Below are 18,434 nucleotides of genomic sequence, written 5' to 3' on the forward strand. Positions count from 1 at the left end.
GTACCGCTGCACACTATACTTGCGATGTCACAGTGCCACATTGCAATCTTGGTGTCGCACAACCAAAGTCGCCATGTAGCTTTACTATAACCGGCCAGATTAGAAAACCTGACTGCTTGTCCAAGACTATTCTCATCCTAATTTAATTCATGTCCTTGTCAATTTTCTGTAAAACGAGTGCTCCGCAGTGACACTGCGCCGATGTGAGTCGCCATGAAAATGCGGCACTACCGCAACGTAGAGGAAAAAGCTAGGGACGACAATTGCAAGAATTCTCTTGATGGTAAAAATTCTTGCAGTTGTTGGTGACCTTTCCGCAGAAATGGTAGGTTTCACACATCCGAGTACAGAGTGCGATGTCCGGGCTGCCAGGGTGTCATGACCTGAACTTGGCAGCCTCGTATACGCCCTCAGGCTGATTTCGGGGCAGGAGCACCTCGGCTGGTCCAGATATCACTGTAAATCTCGGATGTGTGAAACTGTTAGCGGTAATGCTGCAATTTTGCTGCGACAGCAGTGGAGCCGATGGCTTAAGACCATGTTCTATTTTATTAACTTCATGGTATATTTTATTCTGATTCTCAGTTAAACAACAAGAAAGCGTTAACTGGAGAAAACAACTTCGCAGACAAAATGAGACACATGCTGTCAACGCGGATGTGCATGTCCGACTGTCCGAACTGTAACTACAGGAGGAGGTGGGTTTATTGCTGTCGGCATAACCGTGGTCCGTGTACTCTGTGGGCTGCTACTTTTATTCCTGGGATACAAATCCCTAGAAAGCTTGTAGACCATAGGCGAATGTGTTATAAACACTCCTTTATATACCATCGCTTGCCGGTAATTTGTATGAACGCTAGTCTTTGCAGCTTCTAATTATGGAGCGTGTAGTGTCGCCGTTTTGATTATCGCCTTCTATACAAAAAAAACAACCTTTAATTTATTTCTTTTTTTCTGACTGTACGCTGTCGGGTCTGTGTTCTTCTCCCAGGTGCACCTGTGACGACTGCAGCCTGTCTCACATCCTCACGTGTGGCATCATGGATACACCCATTACAGATGATATCCACCTAAACCCATTGCCACTACAAGTAGACGCCACTCCAGATTATCTGTCGGAGATACACCCGCCCAGCCTGTCCTCCGCCAGTTCAGGTTCTGGCCCCAGTTCTCCCATCACTATCCAACAGCATCCCAGGCTGATACTTGCAGACAACGGCTCTGCACCCACATTGTGAGTTATTATGCATGCGTCGTTATTGTTGTGCACTATACGTGTGTGTGTATGTGTATATATACCATTGTGGGCTTTTCTTTAATTAAACCAGGGGTACCATCAATTTTGACCGTGTGTGTGTGTAATATATATTCTATCAGACCAAAAGTTTGGACACATCTTCTCATTTAAAGATTTTTCTGTATTTTCATGACTTTGAAAATTGTACATTCACACTGAAGGCATCAAAACTATGAATTAACACATGTGGAATTATATACTTAACAAAAAAGTGTGAAACAACTGAAAATATGTCTTATATTCTAGGTTCTTCAAAGTAGCCACCTTTTTGCTTTGATGACTGCTTTGCACACTCTTGGCATTCTCTTGATGAGCTTCAAGAGGTAGTCACCGGAAATGGTCTTCCAACAATCTTGAAGGAGTTCCCAGAGATGCTTAGCACTTGTTGGCCCTTTTGCCTTCACTCTGCGGTCCAGCTCACCCCAAACCATCTCGATTGGGTTCAGGTCTGGTGACTGTGGAGGTCAGGTCATCTGGCGTAGCACCCCATCACTCTTTCTTGGTCAAATAGCCCTTACACAGCCTGGAGGTGTGTTTGGGGTCATTGTCCTGTTAAAAAATAAATTATGGTCCAGTTAAACAAAACCGGATGGAATAGCATGCTGCTGCAAGATGCTGTGGTAGCCATGCTGGTTCAGTATGCCTTCAATTTTGAATAAATCCCTAACAGTGTCACCAGCAAAGCTCCCCCACACCATCACACCTCCTCCTCCATGCTTCACGGTGGGAACCAGGCATGTAGAGTCCATCCGTTCACCTTTTCTGCGTCACACAAAGACACGGTGGTTGGAACCAAAGACCTCAAATTTGGACTCATCAGACCAAAGCACAGATTTCCATTGGTCTAATGTCCATTCCTTGTGTTCTTTAGCCCAAGCAAGTCTCTTCTGCTTGTTGCCTGTCCTTAGCAGTGGTTTCCTAGCAGCTATTTTACCATGAAGGCCTGCTGCACAAAGTCTCCTCTTAACAGTTGTTGAAGAGATGTGTCTGCTGCTAGAACTCTGTGTGGCATTGACCTTGTCTCAAATCTGAGCTGCTGTTAACCTGCGATTTCTCAGGCTGGTGACTCGGATAAACTTATCCTCAGAAGCAGAGGTGACTCTTGGTCTTCCTTTCCTGGGGCGGTCCTCATGTGAGCCAGTTTCTTTGTAGCGCTTGATGGTTTTTGCAACTGCACTTGGGGACACTTTCAAAGTTTTCCCAATTTTTCGGACTGACTGACCTTCATTTCTTAAAGTAATGATGGCCACTCGTTTTTCTTTACTTAGCTACTTTTTTCTTGCCATAATACAAATTCTAACTGTCTATTCAGTAGGACTATCAGCTGTGTATCCACCAGACTTCTGCACAACACAACTGATGGTCCCAACCCCATTTATAAGGCAAGAAATCCCACTTATTAAACCTGACAGGCCACACCTGTGAAGTGAAAACCATTTCCGGTGACTACCTCTTGAAGCTCATCAAGAGAATGCCAAGAGTGTGCAAAGCAGTCATCAAAGCCAAAGGTGGCTACTTTGAAGAACCTAGAATATAAGACATATTTTCAGTTGTTTCACACTTTTTTGTTAAGTATATAATTCCACATGTGTTAATTCATAGTTTTGATGCCTTCAGTGTGAATGTACAATTTTCATAGTCGTGAAAATACAGAAAAATCTTTAAATGAGAAGGTGTGTCCAAACTTTTGGCACACACACACACACACACACACACACACACACACACACACACACACACACACACACACACACACACACACTTGACAGTGCCCCTCTTTTAATGAAAGGAAACCCCACAATGGTCATCTTGATTCTGACAAAAGTAATAATTAAAAATCTATAAAAATGAACGAATGAAAGTCAGTCATTGCTTTTCAACCCTGCTTACACAGAATTTTCTAAAAAAATTCAACTCCTGACATAGGCCTGGACAGAAATGATGGTACCCCTGAAAATGTAACAAAAGGGACATGTTAAATCAAGTTGTGTCCACTAAGTAGCATCACAGGTGTCTACAAACTTGTAATCAGTCAGTGGGCCTGTATATACAGCTACAGATACTCACTGTGTTGTTTGGTGACATTGTGGTGTACCACACTCAACATGGACCAGAGGAAGCAAAGGAAAGAGTTGTCTCAGGAGATTAGAAAGAAAATTATAGACAAGCATGGTAAAGGTTATAAGACCATCTCCAAGCAGCTTGATGTTCCTGTGACTACAGTTGCACTTATTATTCAGAAATGTAAGATCCATGGTACTGTAGCCAACCTCCCTGGACGTGGCCACAGGAGGAAAATTGATGACAAATCAAAGAGACGGATAATACGAATGGTAACAAAAGAGCCCAGGATAACTTCTATAGAGATTAAAGGTGAATTTCAAGCTCAAGGAACATCAGTGTCAGATCGCACCATCCGTCTTTGTTTGATCCAAAGTGAACTTCATATGAGACGACCAAGGAGAACACCAATGTTGGAAAAAAAAATCATAAAGCCAGACTGGAATTTGCCAAACTACATGTGTACAAGCCACAAAGCTTCTGGGAGAATTCGTCTCGATTGGGGCGTTCCTTTTACCGGCTGGTATACGCCCCCTCCGGCAATCGGCCAATTAGGGCCGAAGAGAAGCATTGTGATGTGTCTGGCACGCCCACATTTCTCCCGGGGACCTATCAGCGGCTGGTTTCCTAAGCCCGTCCCCATTCTTTCCACCTATCAGAGCCTCGGCTCCCCCAAGTCACTCAGGACAGCATGCTCTGCTCCCGCCCCGCCCCTCTACGCTGTTCTCTGTTCCTGGTTCTGCCTGCCAGCTTCAGCACCGCACCTCCTACAGCGGCTCCCTTCAGCTCAGCTCCAGAGTTTCCGACGGGGGAAACTGGACTGTGGATATTCCTAGACTGGGTCGGCTCTGCCCTGGCACCGACACACCTTTTCTGCCTACAGGCTCCCTCCTCTGCAGTATTCCTGGTTAGGCACATATGCCCAAACCCAGGGAGTTTTCTGTTCGTCCCGCTCACACAGTCACATACTACGCCTGTGCTCTTTGCAGTACTAAGTGTCCCGTGGGTCTGACAACGGCTTTCTGCTCGACCTGCAAGCCTCCCACCATGCTGGCTCCCCAAGATCCCCCGGCCGCCCAGGAAGAAGTAACTCTCCCTCCTCCAGAGTGGGCTGTTGCTATGTCCTAGTCTGTCTCTGACCTCACCAAGGTATCTCAATCTCTGGTTCATGTCCTAGAACGCTTGCCCATGCTATCCACGGCCATCAGTGCTCCGAACGTTCCCACGGATGATTCGCAGGCACCCCTACCCCTCCTCCCAAGGACAAACTTGGAGCACGTTCTCATAAACGGACTCACACAAGGTCAGTCTTGCAGCTCTCCAGACTCCAATATGCTCCCTGCATCTCACATCTCTTCCCCAGAGGGCGCCCTGGGATCTGACTCTGCATCAGATTCTGACTCTGGATCCGACACGGATCAATATTCTAAAATCCAGGACATGGTTAACAGCCTTATATCGGCCGTCAATCAGACCCTGCATGTTAAAGAGGACGAGAGCCATTCTCAGGACTACTCAGTTTCCTTCAAGAGAATTAAACGCCCGGCTCGCACCTTTTCTAATCATACAGAATTTGACGGTGTCTTTCAGAAACAGTGGGAGCATCCAGAAAAGCGCTTCACTGGAAAGAAAGTTAGACATGCTATACCCGTTTAATCACGATCTTGTCAGTAAATGGACGGATTCCCCATCTGTGGATCCTCCTGTCTCTCGTCTCTCGGCCAAGACGGTGCTGTCTCTTCCAGACTGTTCCTCCCTCAAGGACACTATGGATAGACAGGTTGAGGCCTTGGCTAACTCAGCCTTTGAGGCTGCTGGCTCCTCCCTGTGTCCTTCCTTCGCCTCAACTTGGGTATCAAAGGCAGTCTCCGCATGGGCCAAACTGCTTAGCTTAGGCAGGGCATCCTTACAGGGGCTTCCCCGGACGATCTGGCTGACCTAGCGGAACAGATCGCCCGCGCAGGAAAATATCTGCTCACGGCGTCCCTTGACGCTACTGCCTGTTCAGCCCGCGTCTCTAGTAATATTATTGCTATACGTAGAATTCTTTGGCTGAAGGCTTGGAACGCCGACCCGGCCTCCAAAAAATCACTAACAAATCTCCGTTTTCAAGGCTCCAGGCTGTTTGGGTCTAAGTTAGACCAGATCATTTCTGATGCCACTGGGGGTAAGAGCACCTCCCTTCCCCAGCCGAGACCTAAACACCTCTTTCCTAGGAGACGTTCCCTTCAGTTCCGGTCCTTTCGTCAGTTCGCTCAACCGAGCCCCTCCTCTCAACAGGACCGTACCCCAGCACAGCGTGAGAGACGTAAGCCTACCTTTAGGCCCACTCCCAACTGGCGCCCAAAGGGTCGCTCTTCTAAGCCCTCTGGATCCCGATCACGATCCAACATATTTTCCTCAGCATGACTTGTCACTCCCACCTGGGACTTCTCCCAGGGTTTGCGGCCGTCTACTTTTGTTCCGAGACTCTTGGGTCTCAGCAATAGAAGACGCCTGGGTCAAAGAGATTGTGACCTCCGGCTACAAGATCTGATTCAACGCCATGCCAGGAACACGATTTTTCAGGTCTCGCCCCCCGCATCCATCTCTGCTTCCCGGTTTCTTTCAGGCCATCGCCTCCCTTCTGCGCTTAGGAGTCATAGTTCCAGTCCCCCTTCAGGAAAGGTTTTCCGGTTTTTACTCCAATCTTTTCGTTGTTCCAAAAAAGGATGGCTCACTACGTCCGATCCTGGACCTCAAACAACTAAACCGACAGGTACGCATCCGGCACTTCAGAATGGAGTTCCTCAGGTCGTAATCGCCTCGATGGAAGCCGAGGAATATCTATGTTCAGTGGACATTCAGGATGCGTATCTTCACATCCCAATCTGCGCACCATATCTGAAGTTCCTTCGATTTGCCTAACAGAACGCACATTACCAGTTCACTGCTCTCCCCTTCGGGCTTGCCTCCGCCCCGAGGGTTTTCACGAAGGTAATGGCGACTGTCATGGCCATTCTACGAGCCAGGGGGATTGTAATTATCCCCTACCTCGACGACCTATTGATCAAGGGTCCCACGTTCAGGGACTGTCTCCAGTTCACCTTGAACACGCTCTCTCGGTTAGGCTGGCTGATCAACACAGGCAAATCATCCCTGGTCCCATCTCAACGCGTAACCTTTCTAGAGATGCAGTTCGACACGACCCATGCCCGGGTCTTTCTCCCGAGGGAAAAGATAAACTCTCTCCATCGGGGAATCCACCTCCTTTCCGACCCCAGTCCACACACTCTTCGCCTATGCATGAGTGTCTTGGGAAAAATAGTGGCAGCTATGGAAGCAGTGCCTTTTGCCCAGTTCCATACCCGGCCTCTTCAACTGGCCCTTGTCGGCATGGGACAAGAACCCGTCGTCTCTAGATCGACGCATCAGGTTACCTCTTCATGTCATAAGGTCATTAACAACGTGGACTCGCCCCTCTTCCTTCAGACCCGGGAGGTCAATCCTACCGCTTTGTTGGCAGGTGGTCAAGACCGATGCCAGCCTCATCAGTTGGGGGGCAGTATTCCTTCACCACACGGTGCAGGGCTGGTGGAGTCCCCACGAAGTCTCCCTACCGATCAACATCTTGGAGATAAGGGCAATTTACCTGGCTTTGCGTCACTGGCAGGATATTCATGCAGGGTTCCCGATCCGTGTACAATCTGACAACGTCACGGCTGTGGCGTGCATAAACCGTCAGGGAGGAACGCGCAGCAAGTACGTCTTGAAAGAAGTGGCCAGAGTGCTAGTTTGGGCCAAGAACACAGTTCTGGCAATCTCAGCAGTCTACATTCCGGGGGTCGACAATTGTGCGGCCGACTTCCTCAGTCGACAGGGCCTTGCCTCAGAATGGTCTCTCCATCCCGAGGTGTTCCATCAGATTTGTTTACGGTGGGGCACGCCGGACGTTTACCTCATGTCGTCTCGGTTAAACCACAAGGTTCCATCCTTTGTAGCCCGGTCCCGCGAACCCCTTGCGATCGCTCAAGAGGCACTAGTCATATCATGGTCTCAGTTCCAGCTGCCATATCTTTTTCCCCCTATATCATTGATCCCTCGAGTCATCAAAAAGATCAAGACAGAAGGAGTAGCGGTAATTCTAGTAGCCCCATATTGGCCCAGACGAGTCTGGTACGCAGATCTAGTAAACCTGCTCGTCTACTCCCCCTGGAGACTACCAGACCGTCCGGACCTCCTCTCTCAGGGGGCCTATTCTTCATCAGAGTTCTCGTTCTCTGAATTTAATGGCATGGCCGTTCAGGCCGTAGTCTTGAGGAAGGTGGGTTTTGCAGACGTCATTCAGACCCTAATTAGTGCCAGAAAACCCGCAACCTCGTGCATATACCACAGAACCTGGAGAGGCTTTTTTTCGTCACTGCGAGAAAGATCTGCTAGCTCCCATGTCCTTTTCGTTACCGGGCATTTTGGCCTTTCTTCAGTCTGGTCTGGAAGCAGGACTCTCTCTAAACACTCTCAAAGGCCAAGTTTCGGCCTTGTCCATTCTATTCCAAGGTAACTTGGCTTCCCGTCCTCAGGTCAAGAAGTTTCTACAAGGGGTGGCTCACCTGGCGCCGCCTTATCGCCCCCCGGTGGATCCATAGGACCTTAATATGGTCCTAAGCGTCCTCCAACAGCCCCTGTTTGAACCCGTTCAGGACATCTCAGCCTCTCTTCTCTCCTGGAAAGTGGCTTTTCTGGTGGCCGTTACCTCTATTAGGAGGGTTGCAGAGCTCGGAGCCCTCTCATGTCGGTCACCCTTTCTGGTCTAACATCAAGACAAGGTAGTGCTCAGGCCGGTGCCTTCCTTTTTGCCGAAAGTCTTCTCTTTCCACATCAATGAGGACATTGTTTTGCCTTCCTTCTGTCTGGCCCCAGTGCACCCACGGGAGAAGTCCCTGCATAAACTGGATCTGGTCAGAGCCTTACGTGTGTACCTTTCTAGAACAGCCTCCCTCCGGCGTTGGGACACCCTGTTTGTCATCCCTGAAGGGCGTCGCAGGGGCCTTCCTGCTTCCAAGTCAACCATCGCCCTTTGGATACGTTCGACCATTTTGGAGGCATATCGCGTCTCGGACTAACCTCCCCCTTTGGGGGTAAGGGCTCACTCCACCCGGGCGTTGGGGGCCTCTTGGGCTGTTCGCCATCAGGCTTCAGCTTCTCAGATCTGTAAGGCCGTAACCTGGTCTAAGCTCCACACCTTTTCAAGGTTTTACAAAGTCCACACTTATTCTTCGGCTGACGCCAGTCTTGGACGGAAGGTTCTGCAGGCGGCAGTTGCAGGCAGTCTGACCTAATCTGTGGCTATCTTTTGTTCTCCCACCCTAGGGACTGCTTTTGGACGTCCCATGGTCCTGTGTCCCCCAATGAAGCGATAAAAGAGGGATTTTTGGTACTCACTGTAAAATCTTTTTTGGAGCCTTCATTGGGGGACACAAGACCCTCCCTGATTTTGGGCATATGTCCAGTTGGCCCTGTTGGGCATCTAATTTAGTTTTCACGGTTGTGCCCCGTTGGGCATTGCATAGTTAATTATTTTATGTTCCTCCTACTGCTCTAGCCACTAACTGGTGAGCTTGGTGCCTGTAGGCGGGTGCATACTGCGGAGGAGGAGCTATTTTCTTTTTTTGCCTAGTGTCAGCCTCCTAGTGACAACAGCATACACCCATGGTCCTGTGTCCCCCAATGAAGGCTCCAAGAAAGAGATTTTACGGTGAGTACCAAAAATCCCTCTGTTCTCTCCTCCAGAGAAATTTAGATGGCTCACGTGGACGACGCCTGGGCCCAGGAGGTGTACTCTTTGGGCTACAAGATCAAATTCGTCACTCTGCTCCCAGACAGGTTCTTTCCTACATCTCCTTCCCTCCATTTTCCTCCTTTCCCCCCTCAGCCATCAATGATTTTAAGCTCCAAAGAGTTATTGTTGCCGTTCTGGATCTGGAATGATTTCAAGTGATATTATTACAACCTGTTCATAGTTTTCTTAGAAAAGTCAGCTTGATCAGGCCCATACTGGACCTGACGAGACTCAATAGATTGTAAGTCTGAAGATTTCACATGGCATACCTGTGGTCTGTGGTCCCATCACTGGAGCTAGAATTCCTCATTGGTAGAGCTACACAATGTGTATCTTCACATCCCCATCGCCGAGTCCCACCAGTTATTTCTTTGCTGGCGTTTCTCTTTAATTTCCAGTTTGTCACACTCCCCTTCAGACAAGCCCCTCATGACGCTCCTCCATGCCAGAAGAGGGACAATTGTCACTCATCTCTACAAACTTTTGGTGAAGATCTCGTTCGGGAAGAAGAAGAATTTGTCCACCCTCCAAATACCCTTCATCCTTGGAGCTCTTTGATTGCACCATCAACATATAGAAATCATGTTCGACGCCATCCTAGTAGCTAGTATTTCTGGACATGACCTTAAATACCTGGGTGGGTTGAGTTTTCCTCCACCAGACAAGTTTTCTCCTTTTCGAGACAGTGTCATTTATTGTAGGGTCTCTCTTTTTTTTTTTTTTTTTTTTTCCCCATGAGGGAGGGTCCTTGGCAGGACGGTCTAATTTTTGAGGCTGTATTCTTCATCAAATTTCATGCCCTCCCTCTGCAGGATTTCATTTGGTCTCTTCAAAACAAATCCGTGAACTCTGCATCATCTTATCAGTCTCCCTGTGTGAGTGCACAGAGGCTGCCTTTGGTACCTCCAGCAGATGCTTTCTTCCCCTTTTAATTTGAGATGATGACAGCCAATGTCAGTCTCTCTTGTTGGGGAAGGGTGTTCACCTATTACACCACTTAGTCTTTGGAGGAAACCCACCGCCAGATCAGCTTTCTGGAACTGGGAGCCATCTTTGTGGTTCTTTCCCACTTTGTGAGCAGACCAGCAACTCTACTTTGGTGGCCTACTTGAACCATCAGAGAGGCACCAGGAGCCCTTGGCCATGGGGGAAGACACTAGGATTCTTTATTGGATGGAGTGTCATATTCCAGCCCTCACCCCGGTCCACATTAGAAGTGTGGAAAGCTGGACCTTGGATTTTCAGTCAAGAATCTCTCTGGATCTGGGAGAGTGAAAACTTCTAGCGATGTTCAGCTAGCTCTGCCTTCACTGGGGCAACCTTGATGAAAACCTCTGTGTCTTTTCTCAATCACAAGGTCCCAAACTGAAGGGCCTTTTTGGTAGATGCTCTGCTCACTCTATGGTCAGAGTACTCTCTTCCCTCCTGTTCACCTCCTTCCTAATGTTCTCAAGTGATCTAAGCATAGGGTGATCCTAAAACCTCCAGACACATAGTACTCTTTATGAAGCTGGTCACTGGAACTCCATGACTTTCTCCTACTCATCACAACCATCCTTCTCCTGGTCCTCCTCTTCCACCCCACTGTATCTCCGCTGCATTTAACAGGGTGACTGTTTAAACCGAGGTTCTGAGATCCAAGGTAATTTCTGACTCTTGTACAGACAATTCTGAAGGCTGGTAAATCACAATCCGTCAAGGTTTACTGCCATACTTGGAGTATCTACTTTCACTAGTGCAGGCAAAGGTACTTGCGTCACATGGTTTTCTCCATTCCTAGGGTTCTTTACTTTCTTCAGTCCTAACTGGACATAGACCTCAGCCTCACCTCTATGAAAGGACAGGGTTCCACCCTTTCCATACGCTTTAACTGTATATTGATTTTTCACAAATAGGGTACCTTTCTTCAGGGAGTTGCACATTCTGTCCTTCTTTGCAGGCACTTGGTGAAATTTTGGGACCGTTTTAAAGGTGTTGTCCCGTGAATAAAGGATATTTTAATTAATCTTGGAATATTAATAGGTTTCACAATTGGATGTCTTTTAAAAAAAAATATGTTCTTGTGCGAAGACATTTATAAATGTGTCCCTACAGTCTTATTTGTTATATGCAACTGTGCAGAGCTGCTCCAATTCATGGTCTGTGCATACCACAGCTCCTGGCCAGGGGAGGAAGCATAAGAGTATACAGACACAGCACCAGCTTGCAGCTATGTCTTTTTGTAAGATATCACATTTCCCTGCCTGTTTTATCACAGGAACGAGTGTTTCTGTTGCTTTTCCAACTCCCTCTGAGCTCATCATAAAATCGCTGGCATATGGGCTCAGCAGCCACTGCAGCTCCTACGTTAGTCACTGACTTGATTTATGATGAGCTGGAAGGGATGGAGAGATGGTGGTGGTTTTAGGGCATCCCAGTAATACTGGATTTCCACAGCACTGCAGTATTGGTAGTTTTTGTATCACGTCTTATCTAATTCAATATAGCAGCCATCCATAATATTTGGGATATCTGCCTTAACCGAGGCTTTATTAATGGGAGCACATGAATTAACTGTATCCTCTTTGTTTATAGTGGTAGTGATGATGAAGATGGTGCCCCCTTATCAGCAAAATTTGCTGATATTTACCCCCTGAACAACTACGATGATGCGGAAGTCGTCGCCAACATGAATGGTATTCACAACGAGCTCAATGGCGGTGGAGAAAACATGGCGATGAAAGACGAAGTAGGTCACTTCCTATGGCACCCGGCATCGCTCTCGTCTTTCATAGAAAGGGAAATTGTCACGGTCTCTGCTTTACAGTCTCCTTCAGTGAGCAGCACAAGCAGCAGCTCCTCAGAGGCGGACGATGAAGAAGCAGATGGCGAGAGCGGCGGTGAGCAGCCGGACATGTCAAAAGATGACATTCATGTTGGGAAGAGGTCACCTCGAAAGGAAGGCGCAAAGATGGACAGCCCCCCTCCATCATACCTCAGCCCACAGGTAATGCAATGCTCATTCTTACTCTGTAGAGTAAGGGCAAATGGCTAGATGTTATACCCCAGGGGTGATTAAGAGTTGGCTGGAGGCTAAGGCTATGGGGCCGGAGGCTATGGGGCCGGAGGCTATGGGGCCGGATGCTATGCTACACACTGGCGGGAAGGGTATTGAATGAGAAACTTGAATTGAGCGATTAAGAGGGGTTTTCCTTCTTTATTTGCACAGGTTGCCCAGTAAATGTACTGAAGAAAAATAATTCCATTCTTGACAGCAATCATCATTTTAATAATGTTAAACAATTAAAGCACAAATATATTAAAGCGCTCCAGATCAGCAGGCTTTGTTTTTTTTAATACTAAGCTGCACCCAGGAACCGACCCTTTAAGACTGTGAGGACGAGCTCAGTGATGGATTCTCAGTTAACTCAGGGCAGGGCAGTGGCTCCTCAGTGGTTAGCACTATTATCTTGCTGTGGGGTCCTGGGTTCATATCCCACCAAAGACAACATCTGCAAGGAGTTTGTATGTTCTCCCCATGTTTGGATAGGTTTCCTCCCACACTCCAAAGACCTACTGATAGGGAATGTAGATTGTAAGCCCCATTGGGGACAGTGATGATAATGTCTGTAAAGCGCTGTGGAATTAATGGCGCTATATAAGTGAGTAAAATAAATAAATAAATTCAGATCAAAATAAAATAATAATTCAGACAAAGACAACCCTTTGTCTGAATACGTTCATTGGCGTGATCAGCTGATCGGGCTCTGGTCTGGGACTGGCATCCCTGGCAATCAGCTGAGTTTGCCAGGGGGGATTAACAGCCGGCCTTTATTTTAGGCCGCCTTTCATTCGAAAACAGCATCCTATAATTCACTGGAAGCAAAGCCAGTTTGATAAAGAAAAAAACTTTGATTTTTATTGACACAGATTGAAAAAATATTTTTTAAACAATTAATACAAGGGGAAAAATACTAGTTGAAAGTTCAAAAACCCGTCATATCTAACTACACCACAAGAGGGAGACCATGCTCCATATTAATCTAGATTCCAAGTGGTACTAAACAAAATTCATAAAGACGTATATTTAAATAGATCCTAGTGGTAATGGAGTCAAACTGCTGTTAGAAGACTTCACAGCAGCACAATAGGAGTACACAGAAATTATTAAATTAGAATATTTGGTAAAGTGCTATGTGCAAAGTGCATATACATGCTATTCATAATGAAAGCACTTAACAAAGTGCATAAAGCAATCAGTAATTTTAATATAATGCCAGTGTATGAAATCTCAAATAATCAATAATGGTATCAAAAGAATCTTAAATATAAAGTGCATAGAGCGAAGTAAGGAAAGCAGCAGATATAACCTGGGTAGATGAGCAGCTGACCCCAACGCGCGTTTCGCACGATAGTATACTATTCCCCTGGAAGAAGCATCTTGCGAAACACGTGTTGGCATCAGCTGTCCACCTACCCAGGTCATATCTGCTGCTTTCCTTACTTCACTCTATGCAGTTTATATTCAATATTCTTTTGATACCATTATTGATTATTTGAGATTTCATGCACTGGCATTGTATTAAATTACTGATTTGCTTTATGCACTTTGTTAAGTGCTTTCATTATGAATTGCATGTACATGCACTTTGCACATAGCACTTTACCAAATATTCTAATTTAATAATTTCTGTGTACTTAGAAGACTTCACAGTAGCACAATATAACAGCAGTTTGACTCCATTACCACTAGGATCTGTATAAATATATAAATATACGTTTATGAATTTTGTTTAGTACCACTTGGAATCTAGATTAATATGGAGCATGGTCTCCCTCTTGTGGTGTAGTTAGATATGACGGGTTTTTGTACTTTCAACTAGTATTTTTCCCCTTGTATTGTTTAAAAAGTATTTTTTTAATCTGTCAATAACAATCTTCTTTTTTTTTAATCAAATTGGCTTTGCTTCCAGTGAATTATATGATATTGCTGATAGTGAAGTGCCATCTATATTTGTGAGGCTTTTTATAGGATGAACGACATTCAGTCGAATAGCCATATAGGTAGTCCTAGCTCATAAAAGTGGTCCCAAGTTTGTTTGTTTTGCTATGACTGTACATAATAGTGTAATTGCATTATTTTGCATTGTAGGTGGAACCCATACCAAATACTTGTGAGTGTCATGTGTGTAAGCAGGAAGCTTCTGGCCTCTCTCCGTCTGCACTGGTAGCTGGACGTCTCCCAAGTGGACATCAGTTTGTTAATCCCGACAAGCCACCGCACCCAGCACTTCACCTCTACCCCCATATACACGGACATTTACCCTTACACACAATCCCCCACCTGCCCAGACCGCTCATCCATCCCACACTCTACGCCTCCCCGTTTGCACACAGTAAGGTAAGTTTTGAGACTTTGAAGTTTGCACTCTTCCATCCCTCTAAGCCTAGATATCGCCCCTCTGCTTTTACTTAGGAATGTGGCTCGTATTGACACTTTTGCCTTTTTTTTTGTCTAGGCCTTGCCACCCACAACCGTACAGAATCACACCAATAAGCATCAAGTGTTGAACGCCTCCCTACAGGATCACATATACCCAACCTGTTTTGGCAATTCTCCCGAGTGGAACAGGTCAAAATTTATAAGTCTATGGAATTCAGAAATGATGAACGAGAAAAACTGGAGTCCAACTTCTTTTTTACCCGACCCCATGGCAGGTAAATATGGCAGTATCCCACGCAGAGGGCAGTCGAGGGCATCGCCTTGTAATATATGATCCAGATTGACCCTGGTTTCTTCCTTTGCTTAGGCATCCATCCACCACAGAGACCCACTGCAAAAAAAAAAAAGTGTAGTGCATGGTGTATATTTTTGTGCCGTGACCCTATACTTACATAACGCACACAAAACACAGTCGGCCAAACCCACCCATTTTGGTTGGTTTTGCCGACCATCCAGCTAGCATTGAGTCTCCCAGAGTAACAGGCTGTTGAATTTCAACAGCGATCGTTCTGATTTGGTAAGGAGATGAGTAGGCAGCGATTCGCTCGTAGAGAATACACAAGCGCTCAGCCGAGCGTTCCTGTGTGTGGGGGACGAGAGAGATAGCGGTTGTCCGTACTTTCAGCAGACATCTAAAGTGTATGGTCAGCTTACAGAGTGTCATTAGAAAGTGAACTTTTCTTAACCAGGATTTGTTTTTTTTTTATACTTGCTTTGCACTAATGAGGGGCAAACACTCCGAAACACGTGTCTGAAAATAGAGCATCTGGTTTGGCTTTTATCTTAAGTCATGTGGCAAGTCCCATTAAAGGGTTGATGAGATTTTAAGATTGCTACTTCCAGTAGGTGGTGCTAGAGTGCTTGTCATTTTCCTCTCTGAAGAGGCAATTTGAATATTTAATTTCACAGAGGAGCCTGCATGGCCTATAAGTCTCCTTACACCAGTATGTCACTCTACACAAGGAGAGACGTTACCCCTTAGACCTCTATATATTTTTATAAAAATTGTTGGTAATTTTTTCATTGATATAACAATATTTAAACCAAAAAAAAACAAGAATTCATAGTCTTAAAATTTTCACACTGGCCACTGTGGCTATTAATTACTGACATTTTCAGCCCTTTTTAGGATAAGTTTTCCTTCTCATCAGAGGCAAGATGGCAATGATGGGTAACACCTCCTATACAGAGCTAGGATCCACCTATCGCAATACGTGGTCACAGCTCACCTCCTCCCTCGCCTTGCACACGTGCCTCCCTCGCCGAAATGCTAAGAATAAAGTCGGAGTCTGTGCTTTGCTGCTAATGTTCATGTAAATTTCTTGAAAGATGAAGTCAGAGTATAAAAAATCCCTAGTGGCTAGTGTGAAGATTGCAAAATTTCTCATTTTTATCTTTTAATCCAGGTTGTGTTATAGGGGGTTGGGGTACATTGCCAAAAATGAAAAGCCAATGCATTTAACGGAGAAGGCTGATTTCAACAGAAGCTTATTTTTATTTTATTCACCCCCTCCCCTCTTTTCTCGCTGTCCAGGAGGGGATATATTAGGCCCAGCCCTCCCAGAAATTAGACCAGAAACACTTCCTACCACATCCAGCAATGAGACGACAACGGCACCGGATGTTAAAGAGAAGAAAAACACTGCCAAAAAGAAATGTCTATATAATTTCCAGGATGCCTTTATAGAAGCAAATAAGGTTGTAATGGCAACCTCGTCCGCAACGTCGTCCGTTTCCTGCACAGCCACGACGGTACAGTCTAGCAGCAACCAGTTCAAAGTGTCATCCAAGAGGCCTTCTTCTATAGGTGAGCGAGGAAGCGTATGTCTCCAGACATCGCCCGTCACATCGGTCCACTGTGTTTTGCTATAGCATTTTTTTTTCTCTCCCCTTCACTTCTCAATGACTTGTATTTGCTTTCTACTGATGAGGGGCAAACACCCTGAAACACGTGTCTTCAAATACAGTATCTGGTTTGGCTTTTATTTTAAGGCACGTAGCAAAGGGCCATATATATGAACCATACCACTCAGGTGCCAGCTCTCTTATACAGCCGGCACCCGAGAGAGACTGTAGCTCCAATTGCATCAGTTTAACCTTTTGAATGCCATTGTCACCATTTATAGTAGAATCTAGGAAGTTGGAAAGGGGGTGACCTCTGACACCTATCGGCTACCCTTAGGCTATGTGCCCACAATGCAGAAATGAAGCAGAAAATTTCTGCATCTCCCTTGCCAGAAAAAATGCATGCAGATTGTGCATGCGTTTTTTCCTGCAGAATACATGCGGATTCACATGCGTTAACGCATGCGTTTCCGCATGTGGACTGACAAGCACTTTCCAGGCGATTTTAGCATCACTTGGAAAGTGCTTGACAACTAGGTCACGCTATATAAATCCATGCAAACGGCATGGATTTATATAGTGTGACCGTAAAAATAAAAAAATAAAGCTATACTTGCCTCCGATGCCCCGCCACGTGTGCTGTCGAGCTCGTCCTGGCTTCTTCCTGGTTGCCAGGCTCTCGCGAGACAGCCTGCGGTCACATGACCGCGACGTTATCTCAAGTCCTGGAAGATGAGCGCTGCCGGCAAGCAGAGAGAAGCCGCCGGACAGGTGAATATAAACTTTATTTATTATTTTATTCTTTTTTTCACAGGTACAATGGTACCCAGGTCTGGATGAGAGTCTCCTCTCCTCCAGAACTGGGTACCATCCACACATAGAGACGCATAGAAGCCGCTTGTACAAATGTACAGACACGGATTATATGCGTCTCAATGCAAGTCAATGGCAGCGCTTCCGCAAAATTAATGAACATGCTGCGGATTTATTTGCGCTGCAGAAATGCTGCGGAAAATTCCGCAGCATGTACATTGACATTGCGGAATGCCATTGGGGACCATGGGGTGCGGATTACCAAGCGTTTTTTATGCGTTTCCGCAGCGGAAACACATGAAAAACGCATCGTGGGCACGCAGCCTTATAGCAAAAGGCCTACTAGAATCAAATATAAAAGTGTAATAAACTATGCAAATACATTTTAGTATTGCTATTTGCCGAATTGTCTAAATTAATTATCAATATTTATCCCATACACTGAAACTGTGGGATGTCAGATGTCAAATGTCAGTCCACCAAAACGGTTCTCCTATCGCCACAGTAAAAAAATATAAAGGGAAATCCAGGTCATATCTGCCACCAAAACTACTGTTTATGCAGCAAAAAAAAAAATAACAGATAAAACTCTTAATAATTAAAAATTAAAAGTTGTGGCTCTCAAAATTTATTAAAAAAAGGATTTCTAGGTCCACTCTCCTGGTTGGAGTTTTTTTTTTTTACAAAAAAAACCCCCAAAACACAAATGTGTATATTCACCCACCCCGGTGCTACAGACACCAGAAACACGGCTCTTGACCAGAAAAAGTGAGAAAAGCAGTTTTCAGTTCAATTTTTTCTGAATATATACAGGTTCATCTCACTAAATTAGAATATCATCAAAAAGTTAATTTATTTCAGTTCTTCAGTACAAAAAGTCATTACACACCTAGTGATCTATTATATAGAGTCATTACACACAGAGGGATCTATTATATAGAGTCATTACACACAGAGGGATCTATTATATAGAGTCATTACACACAGAGGGATCTATTATATAGAGTCATTACACACAGAGGGATCTATTTCAAGTGTTTATTTCTGTTAATGTTGATGATTATGGCTTACAGCCAATGAAAACACAAGTCATTATCTCAGTAAATTAGAATAACAAA

The 18,434-nt window shown here is 45.6% G+C and overlaps 1 protein-coding gene across 2 annotated transcripts in view; it reads left to right on the forward strand.

Annotated features, from left to right (window-relative positions):
- The window catches only part of FAM193A (family with sequence similarity 193 member A), a 102,641-nt gene that overhangs the window by 55,974 nt on the left and 28,233 nt on the right, over positions 1-18,434 (forward strand). Inside the window, exons 10-16 of one of the 2 annotated variants that reach the window (XM_073648634.1) lie at positions 586-698; positions 992-1,234; positions 11,751-11,904; positions 11,983-12,162; positions 14,308-14,556; positions 14,675-14,873; positions 16,193-16,465. In XM_073648634.1, the coding sequence (XP_073504735.1) occupies positions 586-698; positions 992-1,234; positions 11,751-11,904; positions 11,983-12,162; positions 14,308-14,556; positions 14,675-14,873; positions 16,193-16,465 (1,411 nt within the window). Of the gene's footprint in view, positions 1-585; positions 699-991; positions 1,235-11,750; positions 12,163-14,307; positions 14,557-14,674; positions 14,874-16,192; positions 16,466-18,434 lie in introns of both variants that reach the window. The other variant, XM_073648643.1, reaches the window with a different exon arrangement.

Source organism: Phyllobates terribilis, unplaced genomic scaffold, assembly GCF_046119375.1.
Source record: "Phyllobates terribilis strain yellow unplaced genomic scaffold, ASM4611937v1 Scaffold_1__5_contigs__length_1240528914, whole genome shotgun sequence".
Classification (NCBI taxonomy): Eukaryota; Metazoa; Chordata; class Amphibia; order Anura; family Dendrobatidae; genus Phyllobates; species Phyllobates terribilis.